This window comes from Culex pipiens, unplaced genomic scaffold (genome assembly GCF_016801865.2).
Source record: "Culex pipiens pallens isolate TS unplaced genomic scaffold, TS_CPP_V2 Cpp_Un0058, whole genome shotgun sequence".
NCBI classification, from domain to species: domain Eukaryota; kingdom Metazoa; phylum Arthropoda; class Insecta; order Diptera; family Culicidae; genus Culex; species Culex pipiens.
This window is the reverse complement of record NW_026292875.1, coordinates 20,001-39,378: the sequence shown is the minus strand read 5'-3', so window position 1 is coordinate 39,378 and position 19,378 is coordinate 20,001. Positions and strand designations below refer to the sequence as shown.

Sequence of the window (19,378 nt, the reverse complement as noted above, 5' to 3'; positions counted from 1 at the left end):
AAATGCCACACAATTGACCGCGCGTCACCACCCAACAAATTGAACTCCCGTATGAATATGGGCAATATTGGTGTCAAACTTCACAATTTTCAAAATCACATTGCGAAAACTGACATTTTAAACGGACTGGCCAGAACCCGGATGGTTCATATATTGGTGTTAAATTTCGCGATTTTCAAAACAACATATGGAAATTACAAAAATGGACATTGTGAGTGGACTGGCCCCAATCCGAATTGGTTCGGGTTCCCCCGGGGTGTTCCGTTGAGCGGACATTGTCGGTACCATATGAATGTGGGCGATATTGGTGTCAAAATTCACGATTTTCAATATCACATAAGAAAATTACGAAAATGGACATTTTGAGTGGAATGACCACAATCCAGGTACACTCAAACCCCGATGGTTTGACACCAACTGTTGTCAAACGAACATGGTCACTTTTTAGTTTGACACCCCTTTTACACGGAGTTCACAGCGCCGTGTAAAAAGTGACAGTTCGTAACTTTTTTGTTTGACTTTGACCAACCAACGGAGTACAAACTAAAAAAGTGTCAAACTAAAAAGTGACCAACCACCGGGGGTTGAGTGTAGTTCTGGGTTCCCCGGGGGAAGTTCCATTGAAATTGAAGGGATATAGCGGTGAATATGTTGGTGTCAAACATCACGGTTTTCAAAATCACCTATCGAAATTACGAAAATGAACATATAAAGTTTATTCGTCACAAACTGCATCAGTCCGATGCAGTTTCGATTTCCCCGGGGTATGTTTCGTTGAAGAGACATTATCGACACAAACAAATAAATAACAAATATTGGAGTTGAAAAAAATCTAAAAAATGATGTTTTCTACAGTCATCCACAATTTAAATTAATTCAAAAAATAAATTCCTTCAATGTCCCTTCAACGGAACATCGCCAGGGGAACCCGGAAACATCCGGGCTGTGGCCAGTCCGTTAAAAATGTCCATTTTCGTAATTTTCATATGTGATATTGAAAATCGTGAATTTTGACACCAATATTGCCCATATTCATCGGTGCCGCCAATGTCCCTCCAACGGAACATCCCCCAGGGAACCCGGAACCATCCGGCTTGTGGCCAGTTCATTGAAAATGTCTATTATCGTAATTTCCACATGTGATTTTGAAAATCTTCACGATTAGACACCAGTATTGCCCATATTCATACGGTGCCGCCAATATCCGCTCAACGGAACATCCCCGGGGGAACCCGGAAACATCCGGGCTGTGGCCAGTCCGTTAAAAATGTCCATTTTCGTAATTTTCATATGTGATATTGAAAATCGTGAATTTTGACACCAATATTGCCCATATTCATCGGTGCCGCCAATGTCCCTCCAACGGAACATCCCCCGGAGAACTTGGAAACATCCGGGTTGTGGCCAGTTCGTTGAAAATGTCCGGTAGCTCATAAACGCACTCATAAAATGGCAGCTCGACCCTCGGTGAACAGCGGATGACCAAATTTAGTCGCCCGTTTGTAGCGCGCATAAATATTTGACATCTGCTTGAAGTGAAAGGAGGATCAAGATTTTTTTAATGGACTTTTTCTGGTTCCACGGAACTGGACATTGATGATAGACATTTTAATTGGACTGGCCACAACCCTGATAGTTCCGGGTTCCCCGGAGGATGTTCCGTTGGAGGGACACTGGCGGCACCGATGAATATGGGCAATATTGGTGTTAAATTTCACGATTTTCAAAATCACATATGAAAATTACGAAAATGGATATTTTGAGTGGAATGGCCACAACCCGGATGGTTCCGGGTTCCCCAGGGGATGTTCAGTTGGAGGGACATTGGCGGCACCGATGAATATGGGCAATATTGGTGTTAAATTTCACGATTTTTAAAATCACATGAAAATTACGAAAGAGGACATTTTTAGTGGACTGGCCACAATCCAGGTAGTTCTGGATTCTCCGGGGATGTTCCATTGAAGGGATATGGCGGTATCATATGAGTATGTTGGTGTCAAACTTAACGGTTTTCAAATTCACCAAACGAAATTGCAGAAATGAACATATAAAGTTTATTCGTCACAAGCTGCATCAGTCCGATTGATTTCCCCGGGGTATGTTTCGTTGAAGGGACATTTTGATGTTTCGATTTTGATGTTTCGAAACAAAATTTGTTTAAGTTTATTGGAATGACCAATTTGCCAAAATCTTCAAAGCTAGAAGTAATTATTTCCAAAAAAACTGGATTGGCCGCAACTTGGATTGCTCCGGGTTCCCCGGGAGATGTTCCGTTGAAGGGACATTGGCAGCACCGTATGAATATGGGCAATATTGGTGTCAAACATTACAATTTTCAAAATAACGTATGGAAATAACGAAAATGGACATTGTGAGTGGACTGGCCACAAACCGGATGGTTCCGGATTCCCCGGGAGATGTTCCGTTGAAGGGACATTGGCGGCACCGTACGAATATGGACAATATTGGTGTCAAACTTCATGATTTTCAAAATCGTATATGAATATTACGATGATTAACATTTTAGTTAAATGTCCACAATCTGGATTGCTCCGGGTTCCCCCGGGAGATGTTGCGTTGAGGGGACGTTGGCGGCACCGTATGCATGTATACAATATAAAGGATAATATTGATGTCAAACTTCAAGATTTAGAAAATCACATATGAAAATTACGAGAATGGACATATTTAGTGGACTGGCCACAACCCGGATTGGTCCGTCAACTATGGAAAAACATAAATATTCAGTTTTAGTGGACCGGCCATTGACCTTACAAAGCATGCCAACATGAAGTGGTAACCATAGTAACGACCGGCTACAATGTGCCTTCGGTTCAAGCATAACTCCGAGCTGTGCGCGGCATGCTGCTTTGGCGCGCCAACCGTAGAAACGACGACCGGTAGTCATGGTAACAGAGTGGCCTGCTGCGCTTGCCTTCGGTTCAAGCATAACTCCGAGCTGTGCGTGGCATGCTGCTTTGGTATGCGACCGGTAGTCATGATAAGCGTGGCCTGCTGCGAGTGCTTTCGGTTCAAGCATAACTCCGAGCTGTGCGCGGCATGCTGCTTTGGCGCGCCAACCGTAGAAACGACGACCGGTAGTCATGGTAACAGCGTGGCCTGCTGCGAGTGCCTTCGGTTCAAGCATAACTCCGAGCTGTGCGCGGCATGCTGCTTTGGCGCGCCAACCGTAGAAACGACGACCGGTAGTCATGGTAACAGAGTGGCCTGCTGCGCTTGCCTTCGGTTCAAGCATAACTCCGAGCTGTGCGTGGCATGCTGCTTTGGCGCGCCAACCGTAGAAACGACGACCGGTAGTCATGATAAGCGTGGCCTGCTGCGAGTGCTTTCGGTTCATGCATAACTCCGAGCTGTGCGCGGCATGCTGCTTTGGCGCGCCAACCGTAGAAACGACGACCGGTAGTCATGGTAACAGCGTGGCCTGCTGCGAGTACCTTCGGTTCAAGCATAACTCCGAGCTGTGCGCGGCATGCTGCTTTGGCGCGCCAACCGTAGAAACGACGACCGGTAGTCATGGTAACAGCGTGGCCTGCTGCGCTTGCCTTCGGTTCAAGCATAACTCCGAGCTGTGCGCGGCAAGCACAGTTCTGAGATATCGGTGCAGGCGAACAGTTCATTTTCCAGTTTTTATTCACACAAATTGTGCAAGTTTGGCAGGTTTGCTTCAACGGAGTAAGTGTTCTTTTTTGTAGTGTTAAAGAACTAAGTTTAAAACTATTTGAATTTAACAATTTAAATATTTTTAGAAAAATGAGTGCGACAAAAATGCGCGGACGGAACTGGTCGACAGCGGAAGACGAGGCACTGTGCACGGCGTGGCTGAATACTTCCCAGGATTCCATAACAGGAACAAACCAGAAATTGGAGACGTTCTACAATCGAGTCTACGAAGTTTTCGTCGAAATTTGTACCGAACGAAACCTGGACTGCCAACCAGAGCTGCGTGTGCCGTCTGGCATAAAAGCCAGATGGCTTACAATCAGCAAGTCGTGCAGCAAATTTGCTGGATGCACTGCTCAAACCAATACGCGAAATCAAAGCGGATCAACACCGGTGGACCAACTGAAGCAATCTTTCGAGCTCTACAGAACCTCGGTGAAAGCGCCCTTCAACTTATTACACTGTTTTAAGCTGCTTCAGAATCCTCAAAAGTGGCAGCAGTACCAAACAACGAAGGTAATTAATATATTGAATACATTCAGTTTGATTAATCTACTTTGGAGTGTAAAAACCATGTCTTGTATCTTCCAAAGGAAACCTCCATGAAACGGAAGCATTCTGAAGAGAGGACCGAAGTTGAAGATCATACGGAATCTTTCCAATCAACATCGTCGGAGCGTCCAGCCGGAATAAAATCCACGAAAAAGGCCGTTGAAGTCCGCAGCAGTTTGGCGAAATCAGGATACGAACTAGCCAAAGCTGCCCAGCTGGTCGTCGATGCGTCAAAGAAAAAGGCAGTTCTAAGTAAAGCGGTAAACGCACTTCGGAAGGAATCGGTCAAGAAAAATTTCAAATGGGCAGCAGCGGCAGCGAAAGCAAGCCAGATAGGTGAAGAAAAGCCCCAAGAAATCGTTCCCTCTCCTTTGTTCTGCTATTCGTAAAGCTGTTTCTTGACCCCCTTCCTTCTGATCTGCGTACTAGCCTTAAGGAGCGGACCTTGGCCATTAACCGGCTTGCAGATGATTCTGTGCAATATAAAATATACCTGACAACAATGCCAGGCGATTCGAAGAAGAATATCAACAAAAACAAAACGCGCAGTATGGGATTAGACAGCACGCATTTGCCGAAAGTGCGGCGCGTCGTTTCGAGGCTGGTTTGCCGCGTGTCTTTCTCGGGAATACGCGCAATATTGTTAATTTGATTTTGGTTAACCGCGGTAATTTTTTTTTTGAAATAATTCGTTGGCGTCGAACTGTCAAAAAATGATCGCGGTGGATTGCGGTGGATACTTTACTATCACAGTCTTTTGTGTTCTCAATCCCAGATCGAAAGTCCGTAAACCCACGATGTTTTGTAAGGCCACGATGTTTTTCGAAAATTTCGATGAACTGTATGCTGCGCGGTAGCGTAAAAGAGAAAGCATGCTCAAGCTTTTCATCGACGTTTCGCAAAGCACGCCATTTCGTTCTCTCGCGAGTGCAATTTTTTCGGAAGTTCTGTCAAATGGAAAACTTTTCGCATCGTTTGCGTGTTTGGTCGTGATTTTTTCCGGTGCGGTCCATTTTTTTTCAATCGTAGAAACAGCCGCAACAAGTCTGAAATCGGTGGTCAGGAGCAAAGGGCCCTGGTGCAGTGGCTTCAGCAAAGGGATAAGTAAATTACGGAAATGAGACGAATTCCGGCAAAGATATACTTAATATACAAATACTTTTTTCTTCTCCTTTCAGAGCTGCATTGAGACCCTGCCGGACACCGATTCCGGCGTGATGTGGCGGCCCTTCCAGAACCAAACAACCAACACAATTTTTGGTACCTGCCGAGTGGCCACCTGTGACGGATCGGTTTCTGGTGCTGGTGCCACCTATTCCTGGGAACGACGAAAATGATGAGGCAGGAAAAGCCGGATACCGGGAGAAGCTTCCGATGCCACCGGAGGAACAGGAACAGTAAGCCAGTAAAGCTCGTATGTGAAGGAAAACTAAACATCTTTTCTTTCAGAATTTCATCTCACAAATACCAAACCAGATCCGAACAACGACCGTCAAATTGTCAGCCTTGGCCAGCGAAGAAAGAATCATTGGTCTGCAGAACAGATCCAACATCCCCCCCAGCCGTTTGGCCGGCGAAACCGTTTCTGCAGTTTGTAAACAAAGATGTTTTGAAACTGAAGATAGACGAACGGGAAACAAACCATCCGTCGGTCGCGTGCCACTTCGTTGACCGAGGAGAAACTGAACTGCTGGTGAGTTCCGGCGAAGTTACGCCCAGATGTAGTTCATCATCAAGTGCACCGCGCTGGAGCCTGTCCCACGGAGCAAGTTCTCCCGAAGCCTCCCAAGGTCCTCAAAACTGACCGCGCGCCAGAACCATATCTGCCAATGCCGGTTTTTGCGTTCGCCAACAAGAGCTTCAAATGAGACCAGAAGGAGGAGGAGGAGTAGCTGCAGGATGTGGTCAAGAACTTGGAAAAAGTCCTAAAGCGGCGTTCGGCCAACTTTGCAAATGACGGCACCTTGGCTGTACCAACATTGCGGGGCGAGAATCCCCGAGGTTCTTTGAACGCCGCGGCGCTGTGCATCGTAGAATACCTCTGTAACGCCCCAGGCAGAACCAGTCAAAGTGTCCGCAGCGCTGCCCAACGGCACTTCTGCTGAAACGACCCCGCGGGGCAGGGCAAGGGCAGGGTCCCCCGAAGCATCCCAGCTGGATGGTTCCGACGAGATTCGTTGATCTTCGCAAGTTACCAGGACACTTTGACTTCAGAAAAAAAAAGTTGCGTCGCGAGGAGAACCAGCGGAGGAAGATATAACGTGACCAGGAAGCTTCAGGAGCAGGACGATCGCTTCAGCAGCAGTGAACGGGTTTCGTCCAACGAAACCGGTCCACGATTCTGGACTATTGCTGGGTTGATCTGGCGCGGCACTTTCGATTCGAACAGATGAACCAGAATCAGCATCAGCATGTTTAACATGAGATAAGTGCATCCGGAGAAGGACGACGGGGCGGTGGCTGACTTACCGTGACAACAAATAGAATTAGCAGACCGGAGGCGACCGAACCGATCCTGTCAAAGGACAGGTCAAAATAGTCATCAGAGAAATCTTCCAAACTAACCTTCTCCCTTTCCAGCTCTAAAACCCTGCAACAACAAACACGATTCTTGCCCTGTGACGTATTCCGATCTGCCGAACTCGCGCTTAATTACTTAGGGCGATCTGTTCAACACCGGAACCACCTCTTCGTTGGCAGAAGGCCTCGGCAGCCGGATGATCATGACAGTGCGAGTCCCACGGTAAGAATAGTATTCTTGTTTATAAAGTTGAAACAAGTATTATCTCGCGACTGTATTCAAATCTTTCTAACATTTACAGACTCGACACTCCCGAACGGTCACCTAAACAAAAATGATCCACCACCGTCGGAGTGTCCACGTTCGTCGGGACCGATTAACGACGACCGAGACAATCGTGGAATGCGAAACAACAGTGGTGGCGGAATCGGATACACCAGTATAATACCGAGCTTCGTCTTGGGCGGCAGCGGCGGCGGTACGAATCATCATCAATCGCACGGATCAAACTATTCGTGACTCGTACGAAGGAGGCTGTCGCGGACAAACGCAACCTCCAAGGTTGGCCACCCGGCATCAGCGAAACCAGCATCGGGATCACGACGATCATCGGCGGAACTCCGGACGGCGGAAATTGTCAGCAATACTCCGGCACTGCTCTGCTTCGTCACCGGATACGACACTTCATGAAGAGATGACCATCTAGCCGCCGAACTGAACCAGCAAATCTCCAGCAATGTCATAGGATCAGCGAAAGCTTCAAGGACCATCGAGTGCAAAAAACCGGTTGCCGGTGCTGATCAAGAACGTCCGCAGTGGCTTGTCCAACTCGAAAAGAAGCAGCGCATGCTGCAGCCGCACTCCAGCCTCCGGTTTTCTTTACGTTGAAAATCAACCGGTCAACCTGCTGCGATAGATCGACCAGGCCATCGAAACGGAGAAACCAAATAAGGCGAAACCGACCACGCTGGTCGTCGGTCCAACCAACGGTCCAGCAGCCAAGAAATCGTTTCGCAGAACACCACGGCTCGTGTCTTGCAAAATACTTCCATTTCGCCCAATGCGGCACCTGTCGCCTTCCGGCACATGGCACCGTCTACGATAATCGAGGATATAATAAGGACAGGAGCGGTGCATCGTGCAGGAGTGCCGGAAGCCGATCTGTCCGACATCTACAATCTCGTCGGTTCTGAAAAGTTCGTCGTCGCGTAATGAAAAAGGAGGAGCAACAGCAAGAGACAATCCAAACCGCGGTGAAGATGGTCGTAAATCGTTCGCTGGCCAACACCATGGAGGACGTGTGCAAGAACATTATTGTCCTCGGAGAATCCGAACGGTAGTTCAAATCTGGAACGACCCCAGAATAAACCTCACGGATAACAACGCAAACCCGTCAGCATCCTCAAGACGGAAAAACCAGAACCATCCGGTACCAAAACTGGTCCCGACAAATCACTACAAAGAAATCATGTGTCAAAAAATGTTCTGGAGACCCGACCAGCCACACCCTCCACCATCACTTGAACGCCAGCAGGCCTACAATGATGACTCCAACCACAGAAGAGGCAGCGAATGACAAACATGTTAAAGCTGCCTGAAATAAATCAACTACCACCACCACCAACCACAGAAGAACCGGAACCCCGGCTTCCAGAAAGAACCAGCCTCACCGCTCAACACACCTGCCGCCGTTCCAGACACTCCTCGATGCACAACTCGGCGGCTCGGAGAAGAACCATAATGGCATTGAGTAGGTTCTTGGCAAGAAAAAAAAATGCTGTAAAATTCCTCCTCTAAATAGTTTTTTTTTCTTTTCATTCTTTCCAGAACCGAACCGGACTCCAACTCAGCCGGTCTAAAACGTTGCCGCAATGGCCCGTCCTCACCGGGATCGAGAACGACAATGGTGGCTCATGGCCAGGCCACCTCGAATTAGGCGCAGGAATCGGTGTCACTGAAGGAAAGGAAGCATCAGTTCGATGGGGACGAACACGACTTAACGCTCGAGCGGTCACTGGCAGGATCTACTCCAATAAAGTGAACGAAGACCCTTTTTATGCAGCGATCTCGAGCTGGTCTGCACCCAACCCCAAACGCCGTCCGCAACCGGCACGTGGCCATGGCACTGCAAGCGCACTCGGATCGATGCCGCCCGAAACATGCCACACCGGACGACCACGTTCGCTAGCAATGTGAATAAAATGATCAGTATGAACGGGGTTCTGTACTACGAAAATCGCACGGTATGTTTTCTGAATCATAAAAAATAACAAAACTTCTATTGCATTATTATTATCATGTCTATAATTAAAAAGTATTTGGTTTGAGAATATATAACAAAAAGTCTGTAACAATATTCATTGTATATGAATGAATAGTACCAAACCTTTCAACACTTTTTCCCCCCTAAAATGCTACGTCTGTTCTGAGTGAATCCAAAAAGAAAGTTGATCATTCAAGGCCAATACGAACCATTCAAGAAATATTATATGTGGTTTGATGTGATAAAAATTGCCTTCATTTTTTTCTTATAAAATGCTATTTCCCCGAACGCGGTCAAGCGGAAATACCCGGTGCCCAGGAGCGCGCGCGCTCCGGGGCACCGGGCATTTCTGCTTGACCGCGTTAGGGGAAATGGCATTCAGGGAAATGGACTATTCCGGGATATGACTAATCGGGTAAGTGGCATTCGGGATTGTGGCCTATTCGGGAAAATGACTTTCGGGGATGTGGACGTTTAGGGGAAATAGGAAATTCGGGTAAATGGAATTCGGGGAAATGACTATTAGGGGAAGTGTCTTTTCGGGGAAGTGGCATTCGGGGAAATGTCCCTTCGGTAATATGGGTTTCGGGGAAATGTCATAGATTCGTTCCTGGCATGTCTATATATATATATAAAAAATTTCGACGGTTTTGTTCGAACGCGCATCAGTTCAATACGGAGCGTCAGATCGAGGTGCTTTTTGTTGCGTTGGGTTCGTATAATCCCATTCTTACGCTAACTAATTGACACTTTGGCCACTCTGGAACCGATTCCGGAGCATCGGCAAATTGTATGGAGAAAGTTACGTAAAATCATATTTTGATCACAGGAGGCTGAATAGGCAAAAAATCAAAAAACGTCAACAAACGAAAAAAAGGCAGAACGAAGTTTGTCGGGTAAGGCTTGTTTATTATAATTTTCAAGAAATATTTCGATATTTATTTCGAGATATAAAATTAAATGCCGGGACCGTGGTGTAGGGGTAAGCGTGATTGCCTCTCACCCAGTCGGCCTGGGTTTGATCCCAGACGGTCCCGGTGGCATTTTTCGAGACGAGATTTGTCTGATCACGCCTTCCGTCGGACGGGAAGTAAATGTTGGCCCCGGACTAACCTAAAAAGTTTTGGTCGTTAGCCCGGACGACCACGTTCCTGCACCGCCGTTCAAGTTTCCTCGGAACGATCGCTACACGAATCCTTTCAGGTCCAGATCACCCACAATCTGTCCCGCTGTATATATTTTTGTCTAATAAAGTTAAAAGAAGTGAAAAAAACGCGAAAAATAAACTAATTGTTTCAATCAAAACAAATTATGAGTTTGACAGATGACAGAAAAAGAAGAAGAAGAACCTAAAAAGAGAGGTTGATGCGCGTCCGATTTTCCACCTTTACGTCGTTCTTACATCGGCCCCGCATGTAGGCCTCTGGCGATGTTCGAACAACCTTGACAGGTTGACGTTTCGGGTGCAAAACACCTTGATTCGGGTCTGATGCGTGTCTCAAACTCAGACCCGCATCGGCCCCTGTAGGCCTGATCGTCGCTCTTACGATCAGACCCGATCGGCCCCGTATTTCTTACTGGGATGTGGTAAATGCTTTGGTGGATTTTTGACACTTCGAAATATTTCATCTATTTGATTTTGGTTAGCCGCGGTAAAATTTCTTGAAATATTTCGAACTGTCAAAAAACCACCAAAGCAAAAAAAACACAAAAAACTGTGGTAGTGAACATTGAAGATAAAAATTACGCCCAAAATGTGTCACAGCTACACATTGGATGTGTCGATTTTACACATCGGTCTGGTTTTTGCCCCAAAATCCATCCAATGTGTAAACTTTTTTGCGACTGCTGCACAAAGTTGCCGCCAGGTGCGGGCAGGTCGCGAGCTGTCAAACTGTTAGAGTTTTTTCGCAGCGTGGTTCACTTTTCGGTTTCGTCCGGGATTATTATATTTTATGTTCGATCTATTTGGCCAGCGGAATAAACTTGGTTCCTGGACGAAGATTTACTTTTCGGACCGGATTTCCGGACAACCTCAGTATTCAGAGGGTAAGATTTGATCACAACTTTTGTGGGTTTGTTTTGATTCTTTATTTTTTTTTAGGTTAGCACTTTTCCAGTGTCCAGTTTGAGTGCAGCTGCTTCTCCTACTAGCACAGGTTCTCTGGATCTGTACCACCGCCAACGTGTCCACAATCCACACTTCGGGCGGCTCGGTCAGCCGAATTCGAGCTGGAATCCGCTACAAGTGCCTGCGTACACCCAACTGGCAGTCGCATGATTGTGATGCATGGCGGCATGAAAGTATATCAGAATCTGCATGAAAACTGTCCTCATGCATTTTTTGCGATATAGGGGTATGACATTTTTGCCCGTTACCGACAATTATCGACATTACCGACGGCTGTTTGGTTGTATTTCACGAAAAAAAAACCCTTAACAGAACGAGGATTGAACCACCAACTTCTTGGTTATTAATCCGACACGCTACCACCGCGCCATGGACGCTTGATGAAAAGTGAGTGAAAGAGCACCAACATATGCTTCTCTTTGGAGTGTTGCTCGGGGACGGGCCAGCGTTATATGTGTTGGTGAGAACTGCAGATCGCTAAAATGTTTACACGCGGGCAAAAATGATCTAGGGGCTTGCTGCAAAAAATGTTACAAAATATGACATTTTCTGCAGCAAATCCACTGTTGCAGATTTTGAGATATATTTTTCCTTTGGGTGTACATTCCGCAACAGCCTCAGCTGACGCACAAGTCGATGGCGCGGTCAAAGCTCACGTGGCACACCCCGCCCAACCACCAGGACCAGCTGTAAAACTTTATGTCCGCAAACCACAAGAACGTGAGTGTTTTGTGTTTGAGTTTATTGGATTTTTGTTTGACACCGATTTATTTCTTTCGATCGCAGAATGTTGAAATCAACCCGATACTGCCAACGTTTAGTCGTAGTTCCGGTATGCCGCTGGGCTCGGTCGTCGGCGGAACGGAGTCGCGCTTTCTTCTTGACGCTGAACAACTCAACGTCAATGGCCGCGACCAACAATTTGTGTCCAAGCAACAACAAGTTCGAGGGCGCGGTCCTACCACCGACCCTACCGGAACGATCCCCGCAGAGAGCGGTTAAAGCTGGCAACGACCGTGCGCGATCCGCCATCGATCAGCTGCTGTTCCAGTGGGCGGACAAGATCGAGTTCGAGTCGAGTCCGGCCGCCCGCGAGCGAAAGGTGAGTCAACTTGGGATCATTGAGATAGTTTTTGAAAGATGTGCCTTTCTTCCACAGGTACGAAGCGTCTACTCCATCTTCCGCATTCCGACGACCGCCAAGCAACCGTCCCGGTCGCCGTAGGACGTCAGCGCTTCTCCATCTCGCTGCACGGACCCAGCGTTCACGGACCCCTCCCCGTCATCATGTAGGGCATGACCGAGTAAAATGTCAAGGCGTTGTCTCCGCAGATGTACCTGTACACCAACATCAACAACCGGCTTGGTCATTACGGCTACGTCCACCTCAAGGTCATTACGGCTACGTCCACCTCAAGGAGAAGTTCAAGCCCCTGGCGGAGACGTCCTCCATCGAAGACGAACTCCAGCGTTACTATCACGAGGTGGTCACTCCAAATATATTGCATTTATTTCATAAGTTGATCCGTATGTGCATCCATATTTACGTGTATTCACGATTCCGTTATAAATTTTATTTCAGTGTTTTTACAGCTGTCATCGCAAACGTGCGCACTGCTGATTGTTTACAAACAAAACAAAAAACCCTTGAATTTTGCCACGTTCTTTGGGCAAGGCACGCTATGTTGAATTCCGAGGAGCAATCGGGACGGGAGACCAAGATCAGTAGGAACCGATCGACCGCGGTGGTGGTGTTGGACTACCAGCGGACGGGCAAGCGCACCCTCATCAAGACTACGACACGGCAGACGTACTTTTTGCTCGTGATTGGCCTGGTCGTTCCGGAGAAGCTCAATCCGGGCAATTAGGTGAGAGTGAACAAGGACTCGTACGTCGTACCTCATCCTGGAGACACTTCCAGCCGAGTATGACGCGCGCGTCAAGGCGATGGAGGCGGAAGAATGGCCCACCGAGCAGTACTCGGACATTGGCGGGTTGGACAAGCAAATCCAGGAACTGATTGAAGCCGTCGTGCTGCCGATGACGCACAAGGACATGTTCAAGAACCTGGGAATTCATCCAAAGGGAGTGCTGCACGCTTTCGGCTGGTACATGTGTGGCGCAAACAATGTTGACCTTCCTGAAGCTGGCCGGCCCGCAGCTGGTGCAGATGTTCATCGTTCATCGGAGACAGTGCCAAACTCGCCCTGGACGCATTTACACTATCCAAGGGAAAGTCGCCGACGATTGAAAAAAAAGTTTCTTTGATTTTCTTTTTATTTATTTTTTTTTGTATTGTTGAATATGATGAAAAAAAAAATAATCATGAGACAACGCGTTGCGTTGCGTACGATTGCAAATTATTTGCCGAATTTGTCATTTGTCTGACCATTTGCAGAAGCACCTTAAAGTTGCACGCGGGATCCTTCTGCTGGAGGATTTTGTAAATATCCACATTATTGGCCTTCACTTGAACTCCATCCTCAATTTGACAATTTGACTTGGACGTTTGAGTCCCGTTACTCACTGATCGACACTCTTTTCAATCGCAACTTACGACGTCCTCCGCTGATACGTACGAATTGCCTCCAGCGAACAATCTCGAATGCCGCGTAGCCTCAACGCGTGGTCAATTCCCGACTTCGCTGGCGTTCGCCGTACAGCAGCCAAAACGGTTGCTCCTCACCGTCAAACTGAACCATCCCCTTCCGCTCCGGACACTTCATCAGCTTGTTCAGCTCGTGTATGTGGTTGTGGTTGTCGATTGATCCCCGGTGGCCAACATTCCCTTCGCGTCAATCTCGCAGCTTGCACTGAACTCAATCCCATAGTGAACTCCCGTCCGACAAGACCAACCGAAGATTGAACGAATATTCCTCAAAGCGACCGTGCCGTGACCTTCTGCTTTTCCCCACGCTTCTCTCCGTCATCCGCCATCGAACTGTCTGACTCAAAACCCTCACCCCCTTCCCCATTCTCGCTGCCAATTCTGTACGAATCCAACGAATCCATCACGTCCTCCAGCTTCACCGTGCCGGCCGTCGGCGAAAATTCCGTCCGAAATGTAGCCAACTCTTCAACACCGCCCACACAATCCCCGCAAATCTTCGTCACCATGTCCCAGCTGTTGATCTCAACCCCTAAACAATCCCGCACAGTTTGCACCTCATCCGCTATGCTCCCGCCGCCGCCCGGAAACAACTCGACCAACGCCACCCCGCCATCCGCCTGCAAGCAGAACCGGCACACGTCCTCGTCTTCCTTGTCCTCCAGCCCGTTCTCGACGTAACTGTTGCAGTGCAGGTCTCGCGTCCGGAAGGCATGCTGCGCGTCGACGCGTTTGGCACAACCGGCGCAAATCCGCACCGTCGGATCGACCTCCGGTGAAATCTGCGAAGGCGGAACGATTAGATGTGAAGCAAAAGATCGGAGGATTACTCACCCCAAGTCCGAGGCAGTCGATGGTCGTGTCGGCAATTTCTGGGTCGGAGCGCAGATCCGCACTGGGCTTCTTGCTCAGATTGCTGGTGGATTGCGGGGAAGGTTGTTGCGAGGATCGGTTCCGCAAGTGAAAAAACGGCAACATCGAAAAGGTGGATATTGCAGATCTGCGCAAGAACGTCAACTGCGGCCGCGTCCCCATTCAGATAAACCGCTACCGCCTCACGAACGTCGCCCCAAAGAAGGCAACACCTGGCCGACGGAAGTCCTCGACACGCTGCACTCACTAATCGTTGACAAGCAGTGCCAAATCCGCGTCGACAACGACATAGACGCGGACGCGGCTGGTGTTGTGTGTTCTAAAGTGCGGGAACGCGATTCGGGTGAGCCATCCCGTCCAGTTGAATGTAGTGTTTCATTCAATCTGCGATGACGAGTAGACCGACGCAATCAAAACGACAGACGACGCCACCGACAAGGAAGACCCGGTAGCTTCGGAGAACTAATCCGAGGCGGGACAATTCGGAGTGAGGCAGGTTTGAGTTGGTTTAGTTGTTATAAAAGTTTTTCAATATTTTCTGTTACTTTCAGACTGGGGACACTACAAGCAGTTTTTAAGTTGGCTAGGCCAGAACTAAGACAGAAATGCTAGAGCTCACATACGGAACCCGCAAGGTACTTGCTTGTGGCGCTCTCGTTCCATCTTAGGATATCCAGATCAACCACCGAGCATGCCAGCGCAACTCAACCTGTACACGAACATGCCCCTTTAGCTGAGCTTGCTCCGGTCAGCGTTCACGGCAGGACCAGGCTGATGGCGTATTTCAACCTGATGATGTACACGTTGATGGTAAGTTGATCTGCAAAAATATACCAAAAAACAATGAGATAAAACTTGAATGATCCACTTAGGACCACACCTCCGCGTCTTCTGGGAGATATCCACCCGCAGTCCTTTTTAACCGTCCGTTCCGACGCGACCACAACAAGCAGTCGCTGCTAGTACCTGGTATCTGGCCATGATCGACTGCCCCGAAAACGCACTTCTCGGGGCCAACCTTCGGGAAGTTAATTACTTTGTTGTCCGGAACCAAACCAGGTGTTCGACTTTCTTGACCCAACAGTACCGACTATGACAACCGGAGCCATGCTGCCGTGGGCTGCGGATGTGCTGCCAGCACAGTAGTTTCCAGGGAGCGCGAACATAAGCTGAGTCAGCGACAATCATGGGTTGTAACATTCTGCGATCGTAACAACCTCTGACTGAAAATTTATTTTTTATCTCGAGAGAGAAAACCCTCATGACTCTCTCGAGTCGTCTCTTGTAACAACCCGCGACTCAACTTTTGCTGTCGCACAGAGAGCGCTGCCGATTGCTTTTCCTGGCAATCACTGAAGTTGGAACCCAGTGAGCGCCGGGTGGTCTTGTCGGCGCGAATTTCCTCATTGGTTACTGTGATTTACGCGCCACGTGTTTTCTTTTTGCTTGCTTACGCAATGCAATTCTAGCAAGAGTTTTATTGTTTATTTTAAAAGCTTCTATAAGAAATTGGTTTGCTTGTTTACAGGGCATATAAAAAAAATCTCACGATTTTTATGCAATATTCTTGGAAATGGCGAGAAAAGATAACTTTTTAAACAGCACCATGGAACGGATTCAGTGTTAATGTACAGGGTCTATTTTAAAGCACATGTTAGCCTTTTGGGAGCCTACAAACCTCATGGCTCGTGGTCATGCCCCTTATATGACCACTTATAGTACCAATGGCTAGCATCTTGTATTTTGATACAGGCTTTCACACCAGGATCACCTTACTGTGAAAGTATGGTTCGGGGAGATGAAGCCGAATTCCTGCGCTTTAATTCGAACCAGCGACTTTTGGATAGTTAGTCCAGTAAATTCGGATATATGCCGGCTCTTTTACGACAATTTGGGATGTGATTTGAAATACTGCATATTGGCCCTATTTAATAGTTTCTTCACAATTTTCATTTTATATTTCACTCAAAACAACTTATTGCTTTGAAGATTTCCAAAACGATCTTTAAAAATCCACTTCCCAAATATTTGAATCTTAGCATTTTTGTTAAGTTAGAGGCTTTCAAGCTATTCTCAGTATCGTACATACAGGGTTGTTACGGACGGCGCGGATCGCGCGGATGGCGCGTTTCGCGCGGATAGCGCGGATTTGGCGCGGATTTGCTGACTAATTTTGCACAGGCGCGGATTTCGCGCGGATTGCAATTTTGATAAATAAATAGATAAATAGATAAAATTACTTTCAAGTTATAAAGAAAAATATTATCAAGAATTACGAGAATTTGTTTTTCCATTGAGTGCAATTTCAATTTCTTATAATTTTTTTTCTGAAAATGCAGGGTTGTTACGGACGGCGCGGATCGCGCGGATGGCGCGTTTCGCGCGGATAGCGCGGATTTGGCGCGGATTTGCTGACTAATTTTGCACAGGCGCGGATTTCGCGCGGATTGCAATTTTGATAAATAAATAGATAAATAGATAAAATTACTTTCAAGTTATAAAGAAAAATATTATCAAGAATTACGAGAATTTGTTTTTCCATTGAGTGCAATTTCAATTTCTTATAATTTTTTTTCTGAAAATGTTTGTTTGTATTTTCTTAATACGAACCGTCGAAAAATTAAGATGAAGATTATGTAGAGATTATTTTTTAAATGTATGGTTGAGAATTTCTTAAATAAAATTATTACTACACTTAACTCATTTCTTAAAATATCCGGCTCTGAATATGTAATTTCTTTTGAGTTTTGAGTAATGTTTTTTTTAACCTTATTTACTTTTAATTTTATTTTGGATATATTCAATTTGCCTTTGAATTTTAGATGGGATTTACCCGTAGAAATATTTTTCTAAATTTAAACATTCTTGGCGAAAAATGAAAAGATCAGAACATTCAAAAAATAATGCTTCATCATTCAAAATTCAAATGTCATAAATTCGAAACATTAAGTCAAATGTAATTACATAAGCCGACTCGGTCCTAACCAGGTCCCAGTACCGAAAAGGACCTAATAAAAATAATGTTATGAAAAAAAATTCGAAACATTTTTTATATTTTATTAATAGTTTTTTTTAATCAATTTTTTTAAAATTCAGATTAAAAATAATTCGAATTTCTAAAATCATAGTTTAAGAAATCCTAAATTTCTAAATTCAGAATTTTAAAAGTCTGAAACTCAAAACTCCAAAAAACTAAAAAATCCAAAATTCTAAATTTAAAGAAAAACTCAAAATTAAAAAAAAAACAAATTAAAAAAAATCAAAATTGAAAAAATCAAAACTTGAAAACTTAAAAATTTAAATTTAAAACAATTTTGCAAACAAAAAAAACGGAAATCTAAAATAAAATTTAAATTCATAAATTCCTTAATTCAAAATTTTTTAAATTCCTAAATTCTTAAATTCTTAAATTCTTAAATTCTTAAATTCTTAAATTCTTAAATTCTTAAATTCTTAAATTCTTAAATTCTTAAATTCTTAAATTCTTAAATTCTTAAATTCTTAAATTCTTAAATTCTTAAATTCTTAAATTCTTAAATTCTTAAATTCTTAAATTCTTAAATTCTTAAATTCTTAAATTCTTAAATTCTTAAATTCTTAAATTCTTAAATTCTTAAATTCTTAAATTCTTAAATTCTTAAATTCTTAAATTCTTAAATTCTTAAATTCTTAAATTCTTAAATTCTTAAATTCTTAAATTCTTAAATTCTTAAATTCTTAAATTCTTAAATTCTTAAATTCTTAAATTCTTAAATTCTTAAATTCTTAAATTCTTAAATTCTTAAATTCTTAAATTCTTAAATTCTTAAATTCTTAAATTCTTAAATTCTTAAATTCTTAAATTCTTAAATTCTTAAATTCTTAAATTCTTAAATTCTTAAATTCTTAAATTCTTAAATTCTTAAATTCTTAAATTCTTAAATTCTTAAATTCTTAAATTCTTAAATTCTTAAATTCTTAAATTCTTAAATTCTTAAATTCTTAAATTCTTAAATTCTTAAATTCTTAAATTCTTAAATTCTTAAATTCTTAAATTCTTAAATTCTTAAATTCTTAAATTCTTAAATTCTTAAATTCTTAAATTCTTAAATTCTTAAATTCTTAAATTCTTAAATTCTTAAATTCTTAAATTCTTAAATTCTTAAATTCTTAAATTCTTAAATTCTTAAATTCTTAAATTCTTAAATTCTTAAATTCTTAAATTCTTAAATTCTTAAATTCTTAAATTCTTAAATTCTTAAATTCTTAAATTCTTAAATTCTTAAATTCTTAAATTCTTAAATTCTTAAATTCTTAAATTCTTAAATTCTTAAATTCTTAAATTCTTAAATTCTTAAATTCTTAAATTCTTAAATTCTTAAATTCTTAAGAATCTTTTTTTTTCAGGACCCTTTCCTTGACCGTCTCTTGAGGTATTTTTTTTAAAACGGGTTTATTGCTTTCATTCCTTTAAACATAAAACGAGTTTTTTTTATCAAATACTTTCTGATTTAATTTTTCTTAATTAAAAATTAAATTTCTTAAATGTTGGTCGCGATATTTTTATATGGCGCGGATTTCGCGCGGTTTCGGGTTTAAGGTCGGCGCGGATTTGGCGCGGATTTTTTTTCGACTCTCCCGTAACAACCCTGTACATATCAATTTATCAAAAAGACGAAGTTCAAAGTTGTGACAAAAAAAAAATCAAAAAAATCAAACCATCCACATTAACGACCCCCGGGTCTTTTGTGGTCTCTATTGCAAGTT

The 19,378-nt window shown here is 44.3% G+C and overlaps 3 protein-coding genes and 1 long non-coding RNA gene across 7 annotated transcripts in view; 3 read left to right on the top strand and 1 right to left on the bottom strand.

Annotated features, from left to right (window-relative positions):
• The first annotated feature begins 3,110 nt into the window (after window positions 1-3,110).
• On the top strand, window positions 3,111-9,350 carry LOC120427593 (uncharacterized). 3 transcript variants are annotated; one of them, XR_005606915.2, is made up of 5 exons: window positions 3,111-5,340; window positions 5,415-5,633; window positions 5,686-6,979; window positions 7,059-8,507; window positions 8,585-9,350. It is a non-coding gene; the product is annotated as an uncharacterized LOC120427593 (long non-coding RNA). The 3 variants fall into 3 exon arrangements; XR_008212726.1 differs by having other exon boundaries at window positions 3,116-5,633; window positions 5,686-6,765; window positions 6,817-6,979; window positions 8,585-9,349; XR_008212725.1 differs by having other exon boundaries at window positions 3,114-5,633; window positions 8,585-9,349.
• Window positions 9,351-10,161: 811 nt separating this feature from the next.
• LOC120427591 (uncharacterized) lies at window positions 10,162-13,920 on the top strand. Its single transcript, XM_039592471.2, has 3 exons — window positions 10,162-12,253; window positions 12,311-12,372; window positions 12,827-13,920. The coding sequence occupies exons 1-3, from the start codon at window positions 11,939-11,941 to the stop codon at window positions 13,017-13,019; spliced, it is 570 nt and encodes a 189-aa protein (XP_039448405.1). The 5' UTR covers window positions 10,162-11,938; the 3' UTR covers window positions 13,020-13,920.
• Window positions 13,921-14,011: 91 nt separating this feature from the next.
• LOC120427585 (uncharacterized) lies at window positions 14,012-14,796 on the bottom strand. The gene is made up of 2 exons (XM_039592463.2): window positions 14,594-14,796; window positions 14,012-14,541 (listed from the first exon to the last, which is right to left on the bottom strand). Exons 1-2 carry the CDS (start codon window positions 14,792-14,794, stop codon window positions 14,029-14,031), a joined length of 714 nt encoding a protein of 237 aa, XP_039448397.1. The 5' UTR covers window positions 14,795-14,796; the 3' UTR covers window positions 14,012-14,028.
• A 509-nt stretch (window positions 14,797-15,305) lies between these two features.
• The window catches only part of LOC120427586 (GPI inositol-deacylase), a 16,902-nt gene continuing 12,829 nt past the window's right edge, over window positions 15,306-19,378 (top strand). The window contains exon 1 of one of the 2 annotated variants that reach the window (XR_008212723.1): window positions 15,306-15,442. Coding sequence is in view for 1 of the 2 variants with exons in the window: in XM_039592464.1 (XP_039448398.1) it covers window positions 15,407-15,442 (36 nt within the window). In the remaining variant the exon portion in view is untranslated. The remainder of the gene's footprint in view (window positions 15,443-19,378) is intronic. The other variant, XM_039592464.1, reaches the window with a different exon arrangement.

Excerpts from the sequence above, each read along its gene's own strand:
- LOC120427591 (XM_039592471.2), top strand. The coding sequence starts at position 11,939 with ATGTTGAAATCAACCCGATACTGCCAACGTTTAGTCGTAGTTCCGGTA. Across the intron at positions 12,254-12,310 it reads CGGCCGCCCGCGAGCGAAAG|GTACGAAGCGTCTACTCCAT; the intron begins GTGAGTCAACTT and ends TTTCTTCCACAG. Across the intron at positions 12,373-12,826 it reads AAGCAACCGTCCCGGTCGCC|GCACGCTATGTTGAATTCCG; the intron begins GTAGGACGTCAG and ends TCTTTGGGCAAG.
- LOC120427585 (XM_039592463.2), bottom strand. The coding sequence starts at position 14,794 with ATGGGGACGCGGCCGCAGTTGACGTTCTTGCGCAGATCTGCAATATCC. Across the intron at positions 14,542-14,593 it reads TCGACTGCCTCGGACTTGGG|ATTTCACCGGAGGTCGATCC; the intron begins GTGAGTAATCCT and ends CCGCCTTCGCAG.